This window comes from Trachinotus anak, unplaced genomic scaffold (assembly GCF_046630095.1).
Source record: "Trachinotus anak isolate AG129_WGS33_773 ecotype Australia unplaced genomic scaffold, CSIRO_AGI_Tana_v1 ptg000003l, whole genome shotgun sequence".
Classification (NCBI taxonomy): domain Eukaryota; kingdom Metazoa; phylum Chordata; class Actinopteri; order Carangiformes; family Carangidae; genus Trachinotus; species Trachinotus anak.
In genome coordinates, this window is record NW_027273854.1 from 7,794,232 (window position 1) to 7,815,787 (window position 21,556).

Below are 21,556 nucleotides of genomic sequence, written 5' to 3' on the forward strand. Positions count from 1 at the left end.
ATAAGAGCTACCTGGCAAAAATCTGTTTTAAATGAACCTTGTTACTGTTTCCAGCAGATTGATTGGATAAAGACACCAGGGAATTAAACATGTTTTATTCTATTAAGAGAATTAAATCACTCACATAGTGAGACAGGACTTGAGCTTAAATCCAAGAGAAGGTATGTAACAATTACAAAATGACTGCTACTTCTCAAAAGATCTTTGTTGTCATCGCGTTTATCTCTGGTGTATAATCTTGGCAACAAATATGCTCAGTTGCCAGTTTATTACATACACATTCCTAAACCTATAGCAGTTTGATACAACAGCCCTGCAATAAATACTCCCTTCATGAAGGACATGTTCAGTTTTTGTTAAAACTATTTTAGGGAGGTGCAACTGATCATTTCTGGAGGCTGCAGTTTGTGGTGTAGAATTGTTATACAGAAAGGCGCCTTTATTATTTTATTCACCTCTTTTTATATCACTGAGGGGAGGCTAAATAACAAACACCTCTCCGTGTAATGCAGCACAATTCAACAGCACCACAGACCACATCCTAAAAAATTAAAAAGTCTCAACAGCAATTTCACCCAAAAAAACTGAACAACAGATTTATTGCAGGGCTGTTGTATTAGCGAGTGAGCTACTGAGTAAACATCATAACACAAAAGCAGAAGATTCTTCAGGAAGTATTCTTGAGGTGTGATGTAAAGAAATATGGAGCATAATAAGTATTTCTGTTTCTCTGTTGAACCATGCTGAAGAAGGCAGAGTGACACAGACAACATTAGTGACAGATGAAGGAACAAAACAAAACAAATAGAGGCAAAAGCAAGTTGAGGATAAATATCTGGTTGAAGTATCTTAAAGAAGTCATATAGGTACAGTCACAAGAGTGGTTTTCATTATAAAAAAAAAAAAAAAGGATTATGGATGTGTGGCAGTAATCTGGGGAGAGCAGCAGAGTTCAATGCTCTCTTGGAGCTTCAAGTGGAATGAAAATACTGTCTGTAAGTAAGGTCTTTTTCCATTTTCAAGGTGCCCTACTATTAAAATAATGGCGGGAAACAAACTATAATGGCAAAATTTACAAAAAAAAAAAATTGCTTTAATCTGATGTTAAAAATTCAGCTCTGCCACTTTTCATATCATGAGGGACCATGTGCTGCAGAAATGTCCACAACTCATCAATGGATGGAGGTCAGCCCAGGTATCTGATTACCAGGAACATGAAGACGCAGGTCAACAGCATGCCTCCAATCATGATGAACTTGTCCTGGGTGGCTCGCCTCTCTATCAGTCTCATCACTGTGTTCGACAGCCCCAACATGTTGGCCACATCCAGCATCTTCTTATGGGTCCCCTGTGCAGAGCCAAAACAGTAACGATCGCACGAGTTAGATTAGGATATAACAGCCATGAAAAACTGTTTTGGAAAACGGAGACATTACATGACGGCATTGCAATTATCTGAACTAATTCATCTGATTTTGGGAGACGAGTGAGTGCCGACACCCAGCCTGACGCGCCGCTCCGTCACAAGTTTCTCATGGCTAGAAACCCGGGCCATGAGTGCTGATCAAGGGACACACCCTGATAAGAGGAGGCCTGAAGCAAAACCAGGAAGACCATCTCCTCCCTGGAAACAAGGACTCACCCTCACGCTGAGCACATGCACGCCAACAATGAGACTATTGTGATCAATGTGGACGTCAGAAAGTGGGTCAGGGAGTAGAACTTTTACCCTGCATCTGTCAGGGGAACGTGCCTTTCTATACTGCTTCCTTTCTCTAGAAATCAAAAAGGAAGTCCTCTACTCCACTGCAGATAGGCTTTCTTTGTTTCTTCATAGATTCTGTGTAAATCGTAGGCACACACCTTCAATGTGGACCTTTGATCTCTGAGACCGTTGAGGATGCTGCTGCCACTGCCCAGGAGGTCATCCATGCCTCTGTGTGCGTTGTGCAAATTGGAGTTGAACTGTAAGGTCTCATCTATGGGGATGGAGGTATCTGCATCCTGTTGAACGAGATCAAACACTTTGTAAATCCACATTATTCATCGTGAGATTGAGGCGTTGTGACAGCTTGTTTGGAGGTACACTTGACTAACGTTGGTCGTGAAGGTGCGGCTCATGAGTTCCTCCCTCTCTCTCTCCTGGGCCTCTCTGGCGTAGCGTCGGTGCTGGAAATTTTGTAGTGCGGTGCGAAGGTGTTGAACATCATATTTAAGCTGGTCCACTCGCCTGGAGGAAACCAGAGAATACAGTTGAAACTTTGTTATGAAAAGCTCAACACAACATTACACTAAAAACCAGGGTATCTGCAGGTCTTAGAGTCTTACAAAGCAATTACTTGCTTTTTAAAATTTTCTAATTTAATTTACAAAAGTCTTAGGCAGTAACATTTGCTATCACTTTTTTGTATTTGATGTATGTTACACACCCATAAACCAAAAGTAAGACTGATTCAACGCTGTGCAGCAGGCGGCTGTTTCATTAGCTACAGAAGACTGGAAGCTCAGAGTCTCATCATGGGCAGTTTTCGTAAAAACGTGAATGAACTTACATTTTTTAATTGGTTAATACACTTATTTTCTGCTGCTTATCTGAGTCCAGCTCATATTCATTTGTCAATTATGACTAAGAGTTATTGTTATATACAGCTGCAAAGCATGAACAAAAAAGTGATATAAATATCAATGAATTCATGTAGTTCATGAAGAATTGTAAGCCTTGTTGTCCCTGCTGGTTTTAAAGGCCTTGAATTTAAACTGGTGAATTTTGCAGCAACCATGACAGACACTCACTCACCTGCTTGATATATTCTACGACATTGCTCCACATTTTAATTCTTACTGTTCATATTTGCTCTGGTTGATGAGAACATTTCTTTTCCCCTCAAATCTCACGTAGCTGGAATGAAGAGTCTCTCACCGTCTCCCCCTCTCCTGAGCTTCACTCAGGCCCCACTAGAGCTCCTCCAAGATCAGAGGAGTGCCGTGGGACGGGGTGCACTGTGTCCCCTAAGGCCTGTTTACCCAGCTCAGGAATGAATCTTTGCCCAATGCAGCAGGAATGCTGGTGATGACGGGGCTTCTGAGGAAATGTTTTCATAGAGCCACGTCGCCACAGGGCAGGACAGGGCTGCCTGTCTCATCCTCTACACCCTCCCTGTGCCTTTATGAGATATGGCTCGCCCTGCCAGCTCTGGGGCTTTAGGGTCACCATCAATTGACTCACTACAAACTCACAATTTGGCGTTCTGACGGCGGTTTGGCGGCTCCTTGCTGGCTAGAATCTCCAGACGTTCTAACTGGTTGAAGATCTGGTCGATTCTTGCCTGCAGGTCATTCTCTAACACTTGTATATATTGAGAAAAAGAAAAAGAAAAAAAATGAGAGGGTAAAGAAAATGACAATAAATTTGGTAGAACCATGGAAGGAACACAGTAAATCAGTTTAGGGCTGCAACTAAGTTCAAACCCAAACATAATCAGTTTATTGATATATATCACCACAAAACATCAAATCGTGACATTTGAGAGGTTGTAACCAGCAAATGTTTGGCATTTTTGCTTAGAAAATAACAAAAAACATTATTATCACTCAAGAAAATAGTTGGAGATTAAATTTTGTTGATTGTCCAGTAATAGACTAATAGTTGCAGCTCTATGTCAGATTTTTGTTGAAGGTAAATCATACATATGTTTGAAATTTGTTTTTTCAACTTCATTTAGTCTTAATGTTGCTGAGACTGTGGCTACCTTTTTATTCCTGTGCATCTGGCCATATTAAGATCCCTTACAGGGGCATTTATCAGTGGAATCACCCTCTTTCATTAGTAACTGTATAAGGTTAGCATGCTACATCCCCCCTGGCGTTAAAATACAAGTTGATGTCATAATTACGGCAGGAGAAGAGGGGGAGGGTTGTCTACTGCCTGGCTCCCACCATTATCTAGAAGAAGCCCTTCCAGTTTCTGTCACTGCACCCACCCCGCTGCTTCCTGTCCTGGCACCAGCCTGGCCCAGAACTGATCGGGCAGGCACCAACCACAGAGAACAATCAACCAGGGACGCACCAGCCCCCCCTACAGTCATTATGTCAGAGAGGGTAACAGGCAGCCATAACAAAGAGCAAGTACTGAGTACAAATTAAGAGACCATTCAAAGATAAATGGACTGGAAGTTGTGCCATCAACACTGATCTAACAACACTCGTATACAGAGCAGTGGGAGAGCTGAACGTGACCCTCAGATAAATCATGCACAGCCCATTGCTCTGTCTCTTCCCATCGTCCTTTTATTGATCAAATAACAGCAACAAAAAATAAAGCTGGGGTTTGAGACGGAAACAACACTCACAATGACGTCACAGCAGATAAGAACAGTACATAAAATTATTAAATAAAGTATACATACATTTAGAGTTTTACAGTATTCGTTTTTAGGGTACTGCATTGTTTCAATGTACTACTTGCAATCTATTTGAAATACTAAGAAAGACAGTCTGTGATTGGAGCACAGAATTATTGTAATTATTAATACCTTTATCTATAAATACCATAATACATTAAAAAATATATATATATGTAATTCCCAAAAATGTATATCTATATTATCTATAACTTCTTCTTCCAGCCAGTTATAGATAAGAGATTATTATGTATGTAAAGGAGACTTTCTGGAATAAAGTGCAAATATTACAGCCATTGGGATTAAAGTCCTGAGGTGCCCTCAGAAGGCCCTCAGGGGCAGGAGCCCTCTTACTGACCCCCACCACACATGGCAATTTCATTATTTTCCCAGGAACCCAGAAACCAACTGATACTCTGGAACTGAAATGATCAGTTTGTTATTTGACTGACAGAGAATTATTTGGAAAAACATTGTTCTGTTTTTGTGTGTGTGTTTGAATATGTTAACTTGGGCTTCAGGAATGATGATGGGCATCATCTCATTATATTCTGACTATTCTATTTTATTCTACACACTGAACAATCACTTGATTATTAAAGGAAATAACTGCCAGACACACTGAGGGTGAAAACAGTTGTCAATTGCAGCCTTACAGTTTATCTGTGTTGGAATAACAATACTTTACCCAAGGTTCCACTGTAAGTTAATTACTTCACACAAAGAAAAATCTAAAGCAACTTGATGAAGTAAACAAAAATGATATGGAGTGAACCTTGGATCTTTGCTGTTGGCAGTTGCCATGTTTGCCTGGTTGCTGATCCTGGCTGGATTGCCTTACTCGATTTTTTCTTTAGGAGAAGCAGATTTGAGCAGCAAGAGAAACTGCAGCTCTGAGTACTCACAGTGAACCGACTGACGGTCTGTCTTCTCCAGGTTTCCCATCAGAGACTGAACCTCCTGGATTTGCCTGATTCAGAACAAACATAAGGTTAAACTGGCAAAGGGGAAGAAACCAAAACTATAATTCCACAAATTTTGTACAGTAATGATCATCAGTGAACGACAGTAGAAACATTTTAAAGGCCAATTATGCTCCTGTGTTGATAATAATTTACAACAGGTAAGTCATTGGTAATTAGCTAGTTTAGTTACACTCGTTAGCTAGCTGCGACAAGTCTCTATGAGAGTTCTCCCATAAGACAGACGCACTCACTTGTTCGTCTGGTGGTAAAGCGTCTCCATTTTCCCCGATCTACTGACACGCTTTGCTTCGTTTTTACCTTATGTCGTTAATTTATTTAAAACACCTTTATTCTGACAGGTGGCTAAGCTAGCAGCCTGCCTAACGGTGGTGGAGTGTACACGTCATCAGCAGAGCGTTTGTGTACGGAAACAGGAAAGCGGAAGCTCTCCTGCGTCATCAGAGAGCGAGAGAAAGAGAGAGGGGGGGGGGGAGAAAAGAGTGAAGAGCTCTCACTCTGTCTCGATTTTTGGACATTGAAAAGGTAGTTGCATTTTTGCTCCGTACTACAGCTTTTGCATGGCTAACGGCGATTTCTCTGACATTTTTGTGGGATGGTCTGTTAACTATCGTTAATACTATAGCTAGAACTTTTGATTAATCGTTCTCTGTTGATTTTGTAAATAAATAGTCTTTGTCACACAGAAAATGCTGAAGAGGTGCCACTTAGTGTCAGTACAGCTCAGCATCAGACACACAGGAAATGTCATTTTTTGTAAAACAAAAACTCCACTTTTACTTTGGTCTACACAGTTTTATTAATCACAAACTTTCCAGAATTTTGTGCCACCAGTGAACAGTATCATCTATGTCAGATCCTCCATCCTCTGTCTTGTGGCCTTACATTGGAGCTCAACAGGGGCCAAACAACACATTTTTGCCCCGGTGCCCCTTACAAGTTGAATCTGACAGTGGCAATAATGGACCAGTCAACATTTCCTTCAATTTATCCAGCTGATACTAAATTTTGCAAATCTAAATCTTGGCTTCAGGCAACATTTTCCATTATATTTGATATTCTCTTAAACATAATAACTGACAGAAGTATAAGCAGAGAGCCTTTCCCCTTTTAAGGCAAGCTCTGAGAGCATATAACATAATCTGTTGACATGTAGACATGTGACAGGAAAGACTCTGTGAAACATGTCCTGGGGGTAGCTTTTGTCAGCTCACCCTGACTCAGTCTAATTAGGCTATCCTCTTTTTCCACAGATAGGTGTCAGAATATTCGTGTCTGTCCATCCAGTGGCTTCCTTCTCGCCTGCGGTCAGAAACACCAAAACCAATGATATCAAACTTTTCATAGTGAGGTGAGATTACAAGTCACGGATCAATGTGAAGAGGACATCTGGGGAAGGTGAGAGATTGTTTGCTAAGTTGCCTGTCACAGACTGATTCTGTCATGGAGCACTGTGTGAAAGTGGCATGATTGGATTTCCCAGAAGAAGTTTGGGGAAAATTTCACAATAGTTCCTTGGTGATTTAATGGGAGGAAAATCATCCCGGGGCGCTGCCTGGCACCTTAACAAAACCGCATCTCAATCACCTCTCACCAACCCTCCTTCGCTGCTCTGTCTACCGACTTGGGAGGGGAGAATCGATGAGTCCAAGAGCAAGCAATGCAAATTCAAACATCCTTTGACCTAATTAGTGCGGTGAGCTGTTACGAGCTCCCATTTGCCAATGCTAGCTGTGTTTGTTTGCCTCATCCAGCACAGCAGTCAGACGTCGGCCCAGACAGTTTTCCCCTGGCTGCCTGATGGTACTTGAGTTGATGGTTGTATCTTCAGGCTAGACACTTCTCAACAGAGGTCCTTTTCACCCACCCCCAACATGTCAGAAACCTTGAGATCTGTTCATGCCACTTCTTGCTCTCGCTGTTCACCGTTTTCGGTTGTCATAACACATCCCCAGGGCAGTGGTTGGATGTGCACAGCTTTAACCTGTTGCTCAGAATAGAGAAGAACTAGAGAACGGGAGCAAGAAGGCCCCCGTCCAACCGTTTCTGAGCAGCACATGAGGCACATTTACCTCTCTCTCAAGGTCGTGGGGTTCTCTCCGTCTGTCTTTCCTTTATCTTTCAGCCCTCGGGAAAGGATGAGATGAGCTTACTGGTTTTCCTCCACACCTGAGCACCACAGGCACAAACTAGAATTTAGACTGCAGGTGTGGAGCACAATCACGCCACTCCAACTGACCGGGACATCACATGTGGTTACACCCAGTTCGAGGTCATTGTTGTACCTTAATACATGTTCATAGAGTTGTTCTGTCCAGTTATTAATCTGCTGAGGAAGATGTCTCAGGGCCCATTTGTTTGTCTGATTTTATCAGTATATCTCAAAATGTTGGTCACTGATTTAGTTTTTTTGCGCAGAGCTGGAGTTGCAATATACAGCACTGAACATTTTTGCTATTTGGTCATTAGTGCTCTTCAGTTGTGGAAAAAGCATTGAGATCTTATAACAATACCACAGTGTAGAAATACTCCATTGCAGATAAAGGATCTTATTTACATAAAAATAAAAAAGTAACAGCAAAATGTACTTTAATAATCAGAAGATAAAAGCACTCATTAAGCCAAACAGCCCCATTGAAAGTGTTTTTATTATCATATAAGCCTTTTATATGTAGGCAATAATATGAAAATATTATTACTGATTCATTAACTTGGGGGCAATATTTTAATGTCAATGGAGAACTAGCTTTAGCAACTTTATTTAGTGTTGATTAGTTTAGCCTATAACGATGTATATTACATTGAAAATGATCTGAAAAGTAACTGAATCTTTCAGATAAATCTAGTTCAGTAAAAATGGAGTGGAGTTGAATATAAAGTCTCTTTAAATGGAAATACTCATGTAGAGTACCTAGAAATTGTACAGGTAACCCTTGGTTACCTTCAACCACTGCTCTTAAATGAAAAAACGACACATTTTCCATAATTGTCCATAATAAATTTTATGTGTATTTTAATTCAGACATGGAGACAGATGCAGAAAAGTCTTATGTGTGTGTGTGTGTGTGTGTGGCCACCTCACTGCATCGTCAAGGAAAGAAGGTTATTTCCTGATGCCAGGCTTCACTGCTTCGGATGCTCCAGGTGGAACCAAACAAAATTTAGCGCTGGATCAGCCTCCCGGTCCTGCTTAGACAACATGGCAGCAGAGTTATTGTTCAGTAGAGGCAGAAAGCACTCAGTGTACTCTGTGATTACCCCCCTCAATAACACTGTTTTGTTCATCAAGGGAAAATGATACGTTATTGAATCACTTTTACACAACATACATAATGATGTTTTCCAGGCAATATAATACATCATAACTCTACAGTGATTGCCCAAGACAGACAGAGTGAAGAAGCCAATTATGAGGAGCAAAATTGCCTTGGGTCAACAGTTTTTGGATACCTGTCATTTTTTTAAAGGCACAGCGATGTTCTCACTCCCCCCAAGGCAGATGATCCACTCGTCTTTGAAGCTGTGATGAGACGCTGAATGAAAGCAAATGAGGGCCTGTCAGAGATGACAGGGGAAACTCATAAGCTTCCAGTGTCTCAGTGGATTCTGGTGGGAAAAGCAAGACCAGAGGGGAGCCCCCCCCTGGAAGCTTCCAGAGTCGGATCGCGATAGGTGGTGGGGTATTTAATATCAGACCCTCTTAATGAGGTGACTGGTGACATTTTATGCTGGAAAGTCAATCAAAACTACCCCTTAAGAGACTTGAAATGACCACAGAGTAATGCAAAAAAAAATAATCACATAGTGACTGCAAAACGATAGATGCCCGGTGGCCTGATGGTTAAGGCACATACCACAAAACTGCAATGTCCACAGTGGATTCCCATCATTCTTTTGTTTCCCTCGTTTCCTGTATCTCTCCAGACTGTCAAATAAAGGCAAAAATGCCAAAAACATAGTCTAAAAAAATTGGCCCAAATGATGCAAAAACAACCACAGAGAAAAAAAACAAGCACAGGGCGATGCATGATCACCGCAAAGACATGTAAAGTGACCACACAATTATGCGAAAAACACCACAAAGAGATACAAATCAATACAAAGAGATGCAGAATGACCACACTGTCTTGGGGGTGGGGGGGGGGGGGGGGGGGGGGGGGGGGCTTTTACGTGTCTGTGTCCAGGTGCCCTTTGTCTCATAATCTATCCATGGGTGTAGCCTGTTTGGAGTAACCTAAAGCAGCTATTTCTATTTACTGATATTATTATGATGTAATTATTGCCCCCCCCCCCCGGCTTCTCTTCGTCTGACCTCACAGAGCCTACACAGCTGTCAGACGCTCACGCAGACGCACACACACAGCCCTGTGGCCATACCACCTGTGACACCCACGCCTCTGAGGATGAGAGATGCTGTCCACCCCTGCGATAGGTGGGTGACGGCTTAGCCAGGATTGAAACACAAACAACAACATGGCAGGGAGAGCTGCACCGGGTTTCCCCTACCTGACAGCCTCCTACCCACAGTCACTCACCTGCTCTCAACCACACTTTCATGATTAAGTCGTTTGTGTCAGTTAGCCAGAGTTGTGTGGTTCACAGAGCTCAAAGGATAATAGATTTTGATGGCACATTATTGTGCATTCGAATCCTTCAATGACAGTGATGATTTAATAAGTGTGAGCACTCATGGAAATAATAAGGCCATAATTGTGCAGCAGTAGGAATTACAAATAATCACAGACGACATTCCAGACTTATTTTTCCGAAATGTTGCTGGTTGAGAGAACACATAGCTCTGCCCTTTATCTGTGTTTTTCTCTCTCAGACGTTGTTGACCTGGGAAAGTTTTGTTTCGGTTGTAATGGAGGTCATAGTGTGTGTGTGTGTGTGTGTGTGTGTGTGTTCTTGTGAGAGAAAAGCAGAGGAGTACCATACATTGAGCAGTGGGGGAGTCAGTTATGAAGGTGCATGAGGTCTTATCGCATCCTATCACCGCGGCTGCAATGTAAACCCTGCTGTTAGCACTGCAGGTGTTTCTGAGGAGTAGCATGGGAACAAACTCCCCCTGGAGTTTCCCATTTAGAGGGGGAGGGAGGTAGGTGGCGGGGGGGGGCTCACAACGAATCGGTCAAGGGGGGCACCACTAAACATATGCAGGGCATCGTTGCAGTTGCAGCATGAAATCAATTCTCAAGCACTATACTGCCCTGTCTGCTCCCGCCCTCAAGCATCCAGCTTCTTTTAATCATTTTCTTCTTTTGTCTTTGCTTCACATGGCAAGTTTGTTATGGAATACATTATTTTTAAACACTATTAGTTGGTTAATAAAGCCAGTTGGCACAGGACATCAGTTTGGCTAGTAGAGTAGAAGTCTCAGCAACAGTTGGTGTTTGTGAACACAACCGGGCTGCAACTATGGGAAATGTCATTAGTTTTGCAGGTATTTGGTAAAAATTAAACTGGACAAATTTTAATTTTGACCTGATGATGCCTGTGGATGATTCATCCTCTGGGAACCATGAATGTCTGTGCAAAATGTAATGTTAATCCATGCAATAGATGTTAAAATATATTTCAAACAGGACCAAAATACTGGAGTGACCAGCCGGCCAGCAGACAGACTTGATCCCTGGAGCCAAACCACTCGCATGGCTATAAACAGCCATCTCAACTACAGCACCAGAAGCTCCAGTCGATATATTGTTTGTTTTGTCCGACAAACGGTCCAGACCTCAAAGATGTTTCGTTGGACGTCATAGAAGACAAAGAAAACAAGTATATATCCATATTTTCTGTGAAGATGAAATTTTTGGCATTTCCCTCATGCCCCCTGTTATCCAGCCCAAACTCTGGCAGATGCTAGGATGCCTCTGGAAACTACGACCAAATATAAAATGTTGTTTATAATGCACGCTATTGGCTCAACTCCTAAAGAGATGTATTTAATCCATCTTCTTATGTCTGCTTTAATTTTGTGTATTTGATACAGTGTATATTTGTGTATATTATTCATACTGTAACACAGTTATTTTCTGTTCTTCTTTTTCTCTCCATCCTCAGGTGAAAATCCATCATTTCAACCCTGCTGTCTGCTCAATTGACCATAACACATGTATACACCGTCTCTACACCCGTGCGTCTCATCACCCACTGTGAGGAGCTCAGCCACCATCCCCAGTCCACCCCAGCCTCTGAGCTTGGCCCCCCCATAGAGGTATGCACTCAGCCTTGTCATAGCTCTAGGCAGTGCATGTTCTTGTTGTGGGTTGAGCAATTGCATTAGTCATTTCACATTCCAAATTCCTACCCCATGCCGTATTTACAACTGTCTCTCTCTCTCTCTCTCTGTCTCTCTCTTTTCCTTCTTTTTCTGCACTAAATCCATCTCTCCACATTCTCTTCATCCTTTCATTTTCTCTCTGCGCGATGTCGGGGTGTGGGGATTAGGCTCAGCACTGCTGCCATCTGAGCACCTTCACTTCAGAGGCGGAAGTCTGGTAGGGTTTAGACGTTTGACTTGGGGCTCAGAGCTTCTGATTACAGGACGGGACTGCGCTTTGTGTCCTTGAGCAAAGTATCAGCCAAGCTTTCCACGCTTCAGTTAACATCTACTGTTCTTACACAAATGAGTGATGTATAAACCTGCAAGCTATGTAAGTCGCTATGGATAATGCCTTTTTGCTAAGCAACACAAATATAATACATATCTCAAAAAAAAATGCCCCAGCCTCAGTTTGTCAATTCATCTTCATCTATCAGAGCGCAGTGCAGTGCTGCAGCCCAGCCCAGCATAGTAACCTTTACCTGAACCAGACCAGTGCAGACACAGAAGATAGTGTTACCACCAGCATCATCCTACATTATCTATGTCATTCAGTGTCCCAGGGTGACAGAGAAACTCCAGCATACAGCAGCCTGACTGTGCACCCCCCACCCGCACCGAAAACCCCACTACAAACACACACTCACATATCACTCCCATTGAAGTGACCACAGGTGTGTGCACACAGCAAGTATGCACGCACACGTATGCAAAAACCTTTCTGCCCTCACCTGTCTCCTGTCAGGACTGTTTCAAACACATACACAGACAACACAGGAGCTTGCATATTGCACCCTTGCTCCATCCAACCCCCCACCCTGCTCAAAGCAGCCACCCTCGGGGCTTGTGCGTGCGAATCCGGCTGTGGACTCAGCAGCCCCCATCGCTGCACCCCCTCCGCTCAGGGTAGCGAGGGAAATGAAGGCTTTAGGAGTTCATTATAAAACAACAACAGCAGCAGCAGGGGATAGGCCTCCTGGGGCCACAAACTATCCCTTCTCATCCCTCCATCCTCATCTTTTTCCTTTATGTCCTTCAATATCTCAACCCCGGTCCACCCTGCTGCCCGCGCCACACTCCTCTGTCTCGTTCTTTATCCCACTGCTGCGCTGAGAAGAAGGTGTTTTTTTTAATGCATAGCATTCGTGTTGAAGAAAGTTAAATATTGATCCGCAATATTATAATATGGCAGGTTAATATGAGTGAGTCAGTAGTCTCACCACATGAACTTGTTTAACCTCAGTCATCAGCTGATGCATGTATGGATCGCTGTACTGAAGTTTTTCAACTTTATTGTCCGAGAGGGGAAATTAATATTGTAGCAAAGGATACATGCAAAGGTTTATACTGGTAATACAATGCTGTTATTAGATGGACAAAAACATATTGTCTGTCAACTGAAAACCATGTATCTCCAAAATGTGAGCCACGAAAATCAGCCCTGTTTTCAGCTTTGTGACAATACATCTTCCAGCCGGTCCAGTGATCTGTAAATGTTTTTATTTGACTTTAGAAATAGGAGAATTTTCTCAGTCCATAAAGGAGGTCTAAAAGCGACATGGTGAAACTTTTGATGAACTGTGTGCACTGAGAGTCATAGTCATAGTCATAGTCACCAAACTGGCTTAGTAATCTCCATTATGGAACAATTTCAGGCCGATGTTTGCTAACATTACCTAGAGTTTAGCAACCACAAGCTCTTGGTCATACCAGTTCTGCAGCAGCAGAACCCCTGCATTGTGAGGTGATGCATTAAAGAGGAATGGTTTCAAGAAGCATGAGTTTTCTGCGATTACAGTTTTTCTCTCTTTTTCCCTTTACTCCCGCTCTGTTTATATAGTTCATCTCTCAATGTGGTTACGAATGTCAAACAGTTTTTTCCCCCTAAAAGTTACATTACAAAATGGCTGAGGATTGCCCCCCGTCTCCCCAAGACATTCAGTATACTCATCATTTGCACCAACAATACCATATACTGTGCATCCATAAAAGACATTTTTAACATAATGAGACTTGTGAGAAAAACCTAGTGATTTTAAAATTATTTTATAATTCTCTGTAATAATCTGGGTCTGAAATTGATGTTCTAATAAGGAATAATAATGTGTAATCATAGTAATTAGAGAGCAACATCAAAAGCACCAGAGTGCACACTGAACATAAATACCTCATACAATAGCCCTCTGTGTGCTGTAGCTTCTCTGATGCCTTGCAAATGAGCGGAAAGTTATGATTCACGGATAATAGCACGCAAAGTGCTCTCATCATCGTCACACTGGGGCGGCCAATTGCAACTTTCTAATGGTGAATTGGGGGTCAAATACTCAAATACAGCATTCCTCTGAGTCATCATCGTCATTATAATTGTCATTGTGTTTGTTGCACTGGCCGGAGGCACAACACCTGTAAACGTGCCCTCCACCCACCCACCCACTCTGCGCCTGTTACAGGGCGGTTGAGGGTGACGCAGCGAGACCACAGTCCTTTCAGATGAAAAGGAGGGCAGGGCCGTATCAGCAGGAAGTGGTTTTTGCTCATCGGACGCAGGGTGCAAAGTGTCAGGCAGGTGTATTGCACTAGTTTCCCTGTTGCGTGTGGGGTGTGTGTGTGTGTGTGTGTGTGTGTGTGTGTGTGTGTGTGTGTGTGTGTGTGAGTGCAGTTGAGGGTAACCAACTCCTGCAACTGAAGAAGACACAACAAATACATAGCTCTTACAAATTTATGTCCATTTATTAATCTTATTTGTTTTAAATAAGAATGTAATGCAACAAGATTAAAGACAAAAGATTTATTTTTGCAATATATATGTATATATATATATATATATATATATATATATATATATATATATATACATACATATAGAAAGGACCGAATTCAAAAGAACTGTACAAAAATCTAAAATATGATCAAAGGAAGAGGACATGTATCTACAGAGAGAATAACAACTCTGCATAACTCATAAATCTTACTGATATTTGCCAAAAGATGAAGTGAGGTAGTAAATTACGATTCCACATTGTCATACGCCTGGAGCCCTGGCATGAGTTATATTCATATCATATATACAGTTCAGAATCGCTCACACAAAACATAAACTGGCCAATAAAAATAAATCTTTTGGGGTCTAACGTGCACTTTTGACCTGCACACATGGACACTTTGTTTTGGATGTGAGTATCAGGGAGTAAACATGGTGATTTCCTTTGATTAGCAATTTGCAAAAATAAGAAGCATGATTAGCCCAGTTCAAAGGCATCAAGAACAAAGATGTGGCTAAATTAGACTTTGAAAACCAAACGGTTCAATCAGGCAATTTTTGACTTAAAAGTATTGCAAAGTGTGCGTCTCTATAAATAGAAGAAAAAAAAGAAAAGAGCTGGTATGTTCACAATTTAAGTGTTTTTCATTCTTGTTTGGTGTTTCCCCCTCACTCTTACTCCAAGTATCTCCCTTTGTTCTGGCTGAGCACACATTAGGCTACATGTAGAGATTTCCATAGACATTTCCATAAGAGCAACTGAAACCCAGCTTGTTTCTTTACACAATAACCCAGTTAATGCATGTACTAACAATGTATATCAGTGGCATTAACCACACCTCAAAGCTTCCAGTGGTTCAATTTATACATATATTTAGACCTAAACATTTTTTTCTAACTTCTGTGATTAACTATACACTTTGTATCATATGTAGCAAGAGCAACTTAAGTGCTTTTTACTCAGAGAAGAACCATAAAAGGTTCTCCACAGCAGAAAACAGAACACAGCAGACAAAATAGGACAGACAGGTAGATTCCTTTTAAGGCCGTTTCAGCCTTAGTGGCAACTCTTGATTATAAGAAGGTTAAAGTGTAAAGCAGCAGTACAACAGACACAATGAGTGATACAATAAATAGTCAAATGAAATGGGATAATTACAATACAGCAAAGTCAGTGTTGAAGCTCCCCTGTAGACAGGGTTTGATGTCGTACTGCTGGTTCCATCCAGTCCAGTCCAGTACCTGCTTTTTAAGAGCTTGTTTCCCTCCATCCCAGAAGAGTGGGATTGTCAGTGCATCCAGTGAGAGGAGAGCAGAGTGGTTTGAAAACATCCTCACCTACTGTAAGCGGCTGCATATCAAATCGCTGATGATTAGCAAATAACCTGCAATTTTATAACTTTGTAAGTGTATATTCCTCCCAAAATAACATGCAACTCAGGATGGAGGTCTGCACAGACGTGCTCTGGTGATGTGAGGTCAGAGCAGTGGATTGTCTATAGGAGATTATAGTTCAGTCATGTCGACATGTAAGAGCGATCTTTCAAGTCTTCCCATCCACCCTATATTTCTTCTATCTCGTTGTTTGTTTATGCAGTTTTGCAGGTGTACACCTCCTCCTCTCTGACACATGTCTGACACTCCACGTGGCAGCACCAGCGTACCTGGCAGTGGCAGGACAGGCTGCTGAGGCGCATTGCTGTGTTGTAGCCACGTCCACAGCACAGGCTCTGACAGCTGGTGTCTTTGGCACATGACCGGCTGCCTGTGCCCGGGGAGTAGCGGGAGGGCCTGCAGAAGCTTGGGGAGTCTTCCAAGTAGACTAGGTCAGTAGTGCGGAGGCTCTGGCCGTGACGACGGGGCCCTGCGAGCTCCGTCTCCCCCGTGGCTGCGTTGGTGACGCTCAGCACTCGCACCGCCGTGTCATATCGATACTTCAGCAGCCGCCCAGTGTCGTGGAAAGGTGACAGCTGCTTCCAGCAAGTCCGTACGGCGCAGGAGCCGGAGACACCGTGACACTTGCAGGTTGTTTTCAGCCCACTCTTCACTGCCTGAGATAGGGGGGAGGGGGGGAATGCATGGGAGGGAAAAAAAGGGGAGAGATGTCAGTTCCTTCAGTTTGATTCATTACCTGGCCTCTTATCTGGGAGGTCTATCTGGACAGAGTGAGACAGTTTCCTGCAGGTTGGGTAAGGGTTTGGGGTGGTGGTCTGAAGCTAGTGTGCCTTTAGCTCACCTCAGTCAAAAATTTTGACATAATGGATTGAGGGGGACTGTTCAGGATGCTGTATTTCATTTACCTCACATTTCTCACTTGGACACCTCTTGCCCTTTTTTTTTTTTGGTAAATGTGTCGAAACTAGCTCCGTCTGCCTCTCTCCTGTCTCTCTTCGCTGAAGCCTGAGGCAGAGGTGACAAACAGCGCAGACAGTGGAATCTCTCCACCCTGTTTTTAGTACATGCCTGCTCATGGAAAACATCCATAAGAATTTCTGTGCAAGAAGTGCCAAAAAATGTTTGTAACGGTGCCCCCGATGTAGGTTAATAGTTCACTGAGTTTGATGGTCAGTGATGAGAGCGCGATCACTCAGCCTGCTGTCTTGGCGGGGGCCAGAGACAGGTCACACACAGAGAGCCAGAGGGTGCTTCTGGGTTGAAAAGTTCTGCTCAGTTCCTCCCTTTGCAGGTATGAACGCCTCAGGGGCTTCAGAGCACCATTACTGAGAGAGGAAGAGGAGGGGGTGCCACTTCATGTTTTTGTTATCACAGCTTCTCTAAGCCACATTGGTGAAAAGTGAGGAAAACATTTAACTCAGTAAAGATGAGATAAGATAGTCGCCCTCAGTTCTTCCTGTGGTGTTTTTTTCCTTTTTGTCTCCACCGGCTCTAACTTAGGTGTGAGCTGCAGGAGCAAGGACCCTGGGGCCTGCTATTTCAGAGCTCCATAGTGGTGGTTATGAACATTAGGTGGATTTATGAAGAGCACAGTGATCCAGTAAGTGGAAAAAAATGCTCGCTCGTATATTAAAAAGAGGCCACGGTTATAATCGTTCTCTCCGACATGAGACCTTTAATTTTCTGTGGGGCTGCACAGCAAGCTTTATCATGCCTGAGAACACCTGGCTCCGACAATCCCACAGCCGTCTTGTCTCCCCGCTGCACTGCCTCACCCTCAGCCTCTGTGTTATCCACCAAGGCCAACGACGGCAGCAAATAAGGGGGCGTTTGTCTGGCTGGCACGGAGAAAAATTATGCAGGTGAGGATTTACAATTCTGTATCCTCTGACGGTGCAGGAGTGTGCCAGAGGTGTAACTGTTATGTAAAATTGTAGCCAGACTAATTGGGCTAAGTGTGGCTCAGGTATAGGTGATGTTTTTGATGCCTTGGGCTTGGGTGGCAACTTCATCATAAAAAGCAGACGGGGAGTGTGGGGGGGGGGGGTTGTTATTTTGTGGCATTATTTCTACAATACTCTTTGTGTTTATTTGTTCACACTCACTCGAGTTCCAACGTTGATGTTGTGGGCGTCGACCTGGGCCCTCAGGTCCTTGCTGACCCTCTTCTGGCCGAGGAACTTCTTTAGAAACTTGGTGCTGTATTTCAGGTTGTCGCCGCAGACCCCCCACTGCCACGCCTCTCGATGCTGGATGCCTGGGGAATCGTCACACGTGCACCTCTCCATTCGGCCTGAGCTGCACGCTTTGGCGAGTGCATGGGTCAGCGCCGCAGAGGACACTGCCAGGAGGAAGGCAGTCTCCTTGAACGCTGGGATAAATGTAAAATGCATCAGAGGAGAAAGGATAACTTTGTGTAAAAAAAAAAAAGTACTAAAAGGATATCAATTAAGTTTTATCTGGACTTATCTGATTAGCTGAATTTGCTGAGATAACAATGCAAGAGCTTTTGTTGGCATCAAAAACTGCTCTGAGTGCAAACTAGGGATTAATTCATAGATTACAATCATCACAATGTCTTTTGTGCCACAGAATAAACCTTAAAGTCCAAATGTTTACAAAGCGCTCACTACGTTGTCATGGTTTAAAACAACGTCAGCATTATACTGCAAATTTTCATGTGTCATAATTCCTCCTCTGACCTTTCCTTTTGGTTTCACACTGTTATTTGCTTCACCCAGAGCCGTCACCAGGGTATATTTTGATCCAATTAATTATTATTTTGACTAGGAAGGATTTTCCCAGATGAAAGTGGGTAATCACGCCACCCTTTTCCTCTGGGAATGGGCGCTTTCCCGAGATAAAAATAACCACAGGGCTTGAGCGCTCTCCACCACACCACATTTCTTGGCTTTCTACTCCCTCATTACCTCTATGCTGACCTGTTCATGTTCTCCCACACACTTATATACATATGCATAAAGCCTGAGAGATCCTAAAGCATTTTCTGTGCACAGCAGACCTGCAGAGGATCTGAGCTATAGGCAGTATGGTGATTAAGTATGGACACACTTTTTTTTTTAGTATAGCTAATCAATGGCTGTATCAGACCGTACAAAAAATGTACACGCAGACAACTTCTGGAAAACTTTTTTTCAAGTCAAGTGACTTTACAGAACATCTCAAGTAACAGGAAATAAAAGAGAAAGCCTTCAGAAGTGTCAGCTGTTGTCATTGTCACAAATGCTTACGTTTGCTAGAAAAGGAAAGGAAGGAAAGAACGGCTGTGACTTAAAAAAAATCCACAACAGTGACTTGAGACAGTTTATTGTGAAGCTAATTTCTAATGTTGTAAAATCAGTGATGCAATAAGGAAACTATTGATAAACTTGCTTCTTACTTTCAAATTTGTGATCATAAAGCAACAACTTTTTTTTTTTTTTTTTTTTTTTACATATGGTCAGATGTTGTATTATTTTACTTTGAGGTTGACAAAATAAATCAAGTGATATCTATTTAATACTATTTTCTATGACAAATAACATGAATTTGTATGAATATTTATATTTGAAACGCCAGAGGCAAGTTAACATGTTTAACAGGTTTATGGGCCAAACTATTCAATAAAAAAGTCAAGTTAGACAAGGATCACATCTCATTACTCAGACTTTTATAACTTTGCTCATCCTTTTGTTCCCTCTCATTTTTTTAAATGCCTCATATAATCACCTGGTTTTAAGATAAACTGATGTTGCCCTCAGCATCAGGGCCATGCAGGCAGATGTGGCACAGCAAAACCTTCTCAAAGACGCATGATGCTTTTCTATAAAACACAGGCCCACTGCATGTCATCTAGCTGAGTGATGGAGATAAGAAAAGACGTGCAGCTGTGCACCTGCTTCACTTCAGGAAAATATACCCAATAGACAAATAAAAGGTCGAAGCTTCGGTCCCGCCAACAACCCAAACCTGCGTGAATGGCTCACCTCTCTTCAGCAGGCTTCCCCGGCCGTCCAGGCTGCAGTTCCAGCGCTCATTCCTGAACTGATACCGACACTCCAGGAGGCTGAGGCGCACCGACTCTCGCAGCGTCTCGGCCAAACCAGGCTCCCTGCGACACAGTCTCTTCTGCCGCCTGGTCAGAGTCATCTGCTCGCACTGCTTCAGGTGGGCCTTTCCCGTGGGAGGTTCATTGGAAAACGGGCCAGGTAAAAACACCAAGGGTTCCCGACCTGTCAGCCTTGGAGAGGAAAGCAAGGAACGAATTAGAAATTGTAAGATTGTAAGTAAAATACAAAATATTTTCCTACGTTTAAAATTAACTGCCGGCCTATAGCTATATATATCACTATAATAGTGAAATATCCTCCAATGATTAGGCTAAACTGTATCTGCCGTAATTTCCTGATGGAGAGATGTGACTGTGACAAATGTGCGCGTTGGAGCGTAGTTGATTTTACGCTCTTGCCACCTGAAAATGTTAATTTCTCTGAAAATAAATTAAATGCAAAGGAGTACTATTTTACTTTTCCCTCTACATATCCATACTGTGAACAGTAAGAATTCCTATAAGGAATACACTAAAGGATAATCCAATAAATCCAAGAAAATCGCGTCGAAATAGCCAAATAATTCTTCTTAATATGGTTTAGATACATGTTAAATTACCTCTAGTAATGACTATGGTTTATTGCGACAAAGTCCCATAACAATTTGTAAAACTCTAGAGGTTTCGCACAACACCAGAACAATAAAGCCCAATGGTTTGTGCGCAATTGACGCGTGCGTAAATTGGTTAAAGCTTGTGATAGATTTAAACAACAAAGAAAATCATTCAATGTGATGGTCGGATGTAAAAAAAAAAAAAGGACATTATCTGACCCAAAGTAAGCTGCAGTGTGCGAGAGGAGGATGCAGAGTGCAACGAGTCGCAATAGGCAGGCGGTCCGTGGGAGCCTGGAGCGCATGGTGCCGGGTTGGCGCTGCTCTTCATCTCGCTGATTCTTCAACGGAGAAAGTCTGAGCCGTCTGCTCGGCGAACCTCTTTAAGGGGCCCCACATGCACACAGACTCTCAACCCGGTGCGCCTGGCCCAGTGCTCCGCTGGGAGGCAGGGCTCTTTGGGGTGGAGAGGGGGGGGGGGGGGGCACATCATATTACCGCACCCTCATTGGACTCTCTCAATATTTCTGTGTGTTCCCTCCCACTGTAACACCACCCAGGTGGACGGAGCTACCTGCGGTGATAAAGAAATCTCAACACACCTTGATGCACATCGTGATGATGTTCGTGGCTCCAGCCATTCTGGTCACGCACCAAGCATACACACCTGATCAAACCCATTATTATGGGCAGAGAGACATCACTTGTGCTAACTTTCTCTCAACTCCAAACTTTTTCATTATGCATCCAAATTTGCCACTCAGATTTTTTATTTTTTTATTTTAATTTTTTGCATCAATTGCTATTTGGTTGATCAGTACTCTCACAAATGAAAAGCAGCATAAGGGTTTCATGTTCTAACTCTTATAGTGCAGCAAACACCAAGTCTAAAGTGTCCTTGAGCAACAGGTTCAATCCCTTCACATGGAGAAGAGAAAATCAAAAGGGAATTTCCCTATTTTTGTCCTATAACTTATTACATTATAATCATTGCCATCTGCAATCAAAGCCCAGCAGTCAGGATTCAAGA

The 21,556-nt window shown here is 42.8% G+C and overlaps 2 protein-coding genes and 1 long non-coding RNA gene across 4 annotated transcripts; 1 reads left to right on the plus strand and 2 right to left on the minus strand.

The window, feature by feature from the left end:
* Nucleotides 1-79: 79 nt before the first annotated feature.
* Nucleotides 80-5,784, minus strand: gosr2 (golgi SNAP receptor complex member 2). Its single transcript, XM_071471303.1, has 6 exons — nucleotides 5,617-5,784; nucleotides 5,306-5,370; nucleotides 3,238-3,346; nucleotides 2,098-2,230; nucleotides 1,864-2,004; nucleotides 80-1,348 (listed from the first exon to the last, which is right to left on the minus strand). The coding sequence occupies exons 1-6, from the start codon at nucleotides 5,643-5,645 to the stop codon at nucleotides 1,187-1,189; spliced, it is 639 nt and encodes a 212-aa protein (XP_071327404.1). The 5' UTR covers nucleotides 5,646-5,784; the 3' UTR covers nucleotides 80-1,186.
* On the plus strand, nucleotides 5,767-18,212 carry LOC139614145 (uncharacterized). Of its 2 annotated transcripts, none has more exons than XR_011686911.1 (5): nucleotides 5,767-5,908; nucleotides 6,637-6,781; nucleotides 10,969-11,161; nucleotides 11,447-11,600; nucleotides 18,075-18,212. It is a non-coding gene; the product is annotated as an uncharacterized lncRNA (long non-coding RNA). The 2 variants fall into 2 exon arrangements; XR_011686909.1 differs by lacking the exon at nucleotides 18,075-18,212 and adding an exon at nucleotides 11,834-13,132 and having other exon boundaries at nucleotides 5,768-5,908.
* On the minus strand, nucleotides 14,418-20,961 carry wnt9b (wingless-type MMTV integration site family, member 9B). The gene is made up of 4 exons (XM_071471294.1): nucleotides 20,746-20,961; nucleotides 19,851-20,104; nucleotides 17,970-18,235; nucleotides 14,418-16,520 (listed from the first exon to the last, which is right to left on the minus strand). Exons 1-4 carry the CDS (start codon nucleotides 20,829-20,831, stop codon nucleotides 16,059-16,061), a joined length of 1,068 nt encoding a protein of 355 aa, XP_071327395.1. The 5' UTR covers nucleotides 20,832-20,961; the 3' UTR covers nucleotides 14,418-16,058.
* Between the last annotated feature and the right edge of the window lie 595 nt (nucleotides 20,962-21,556).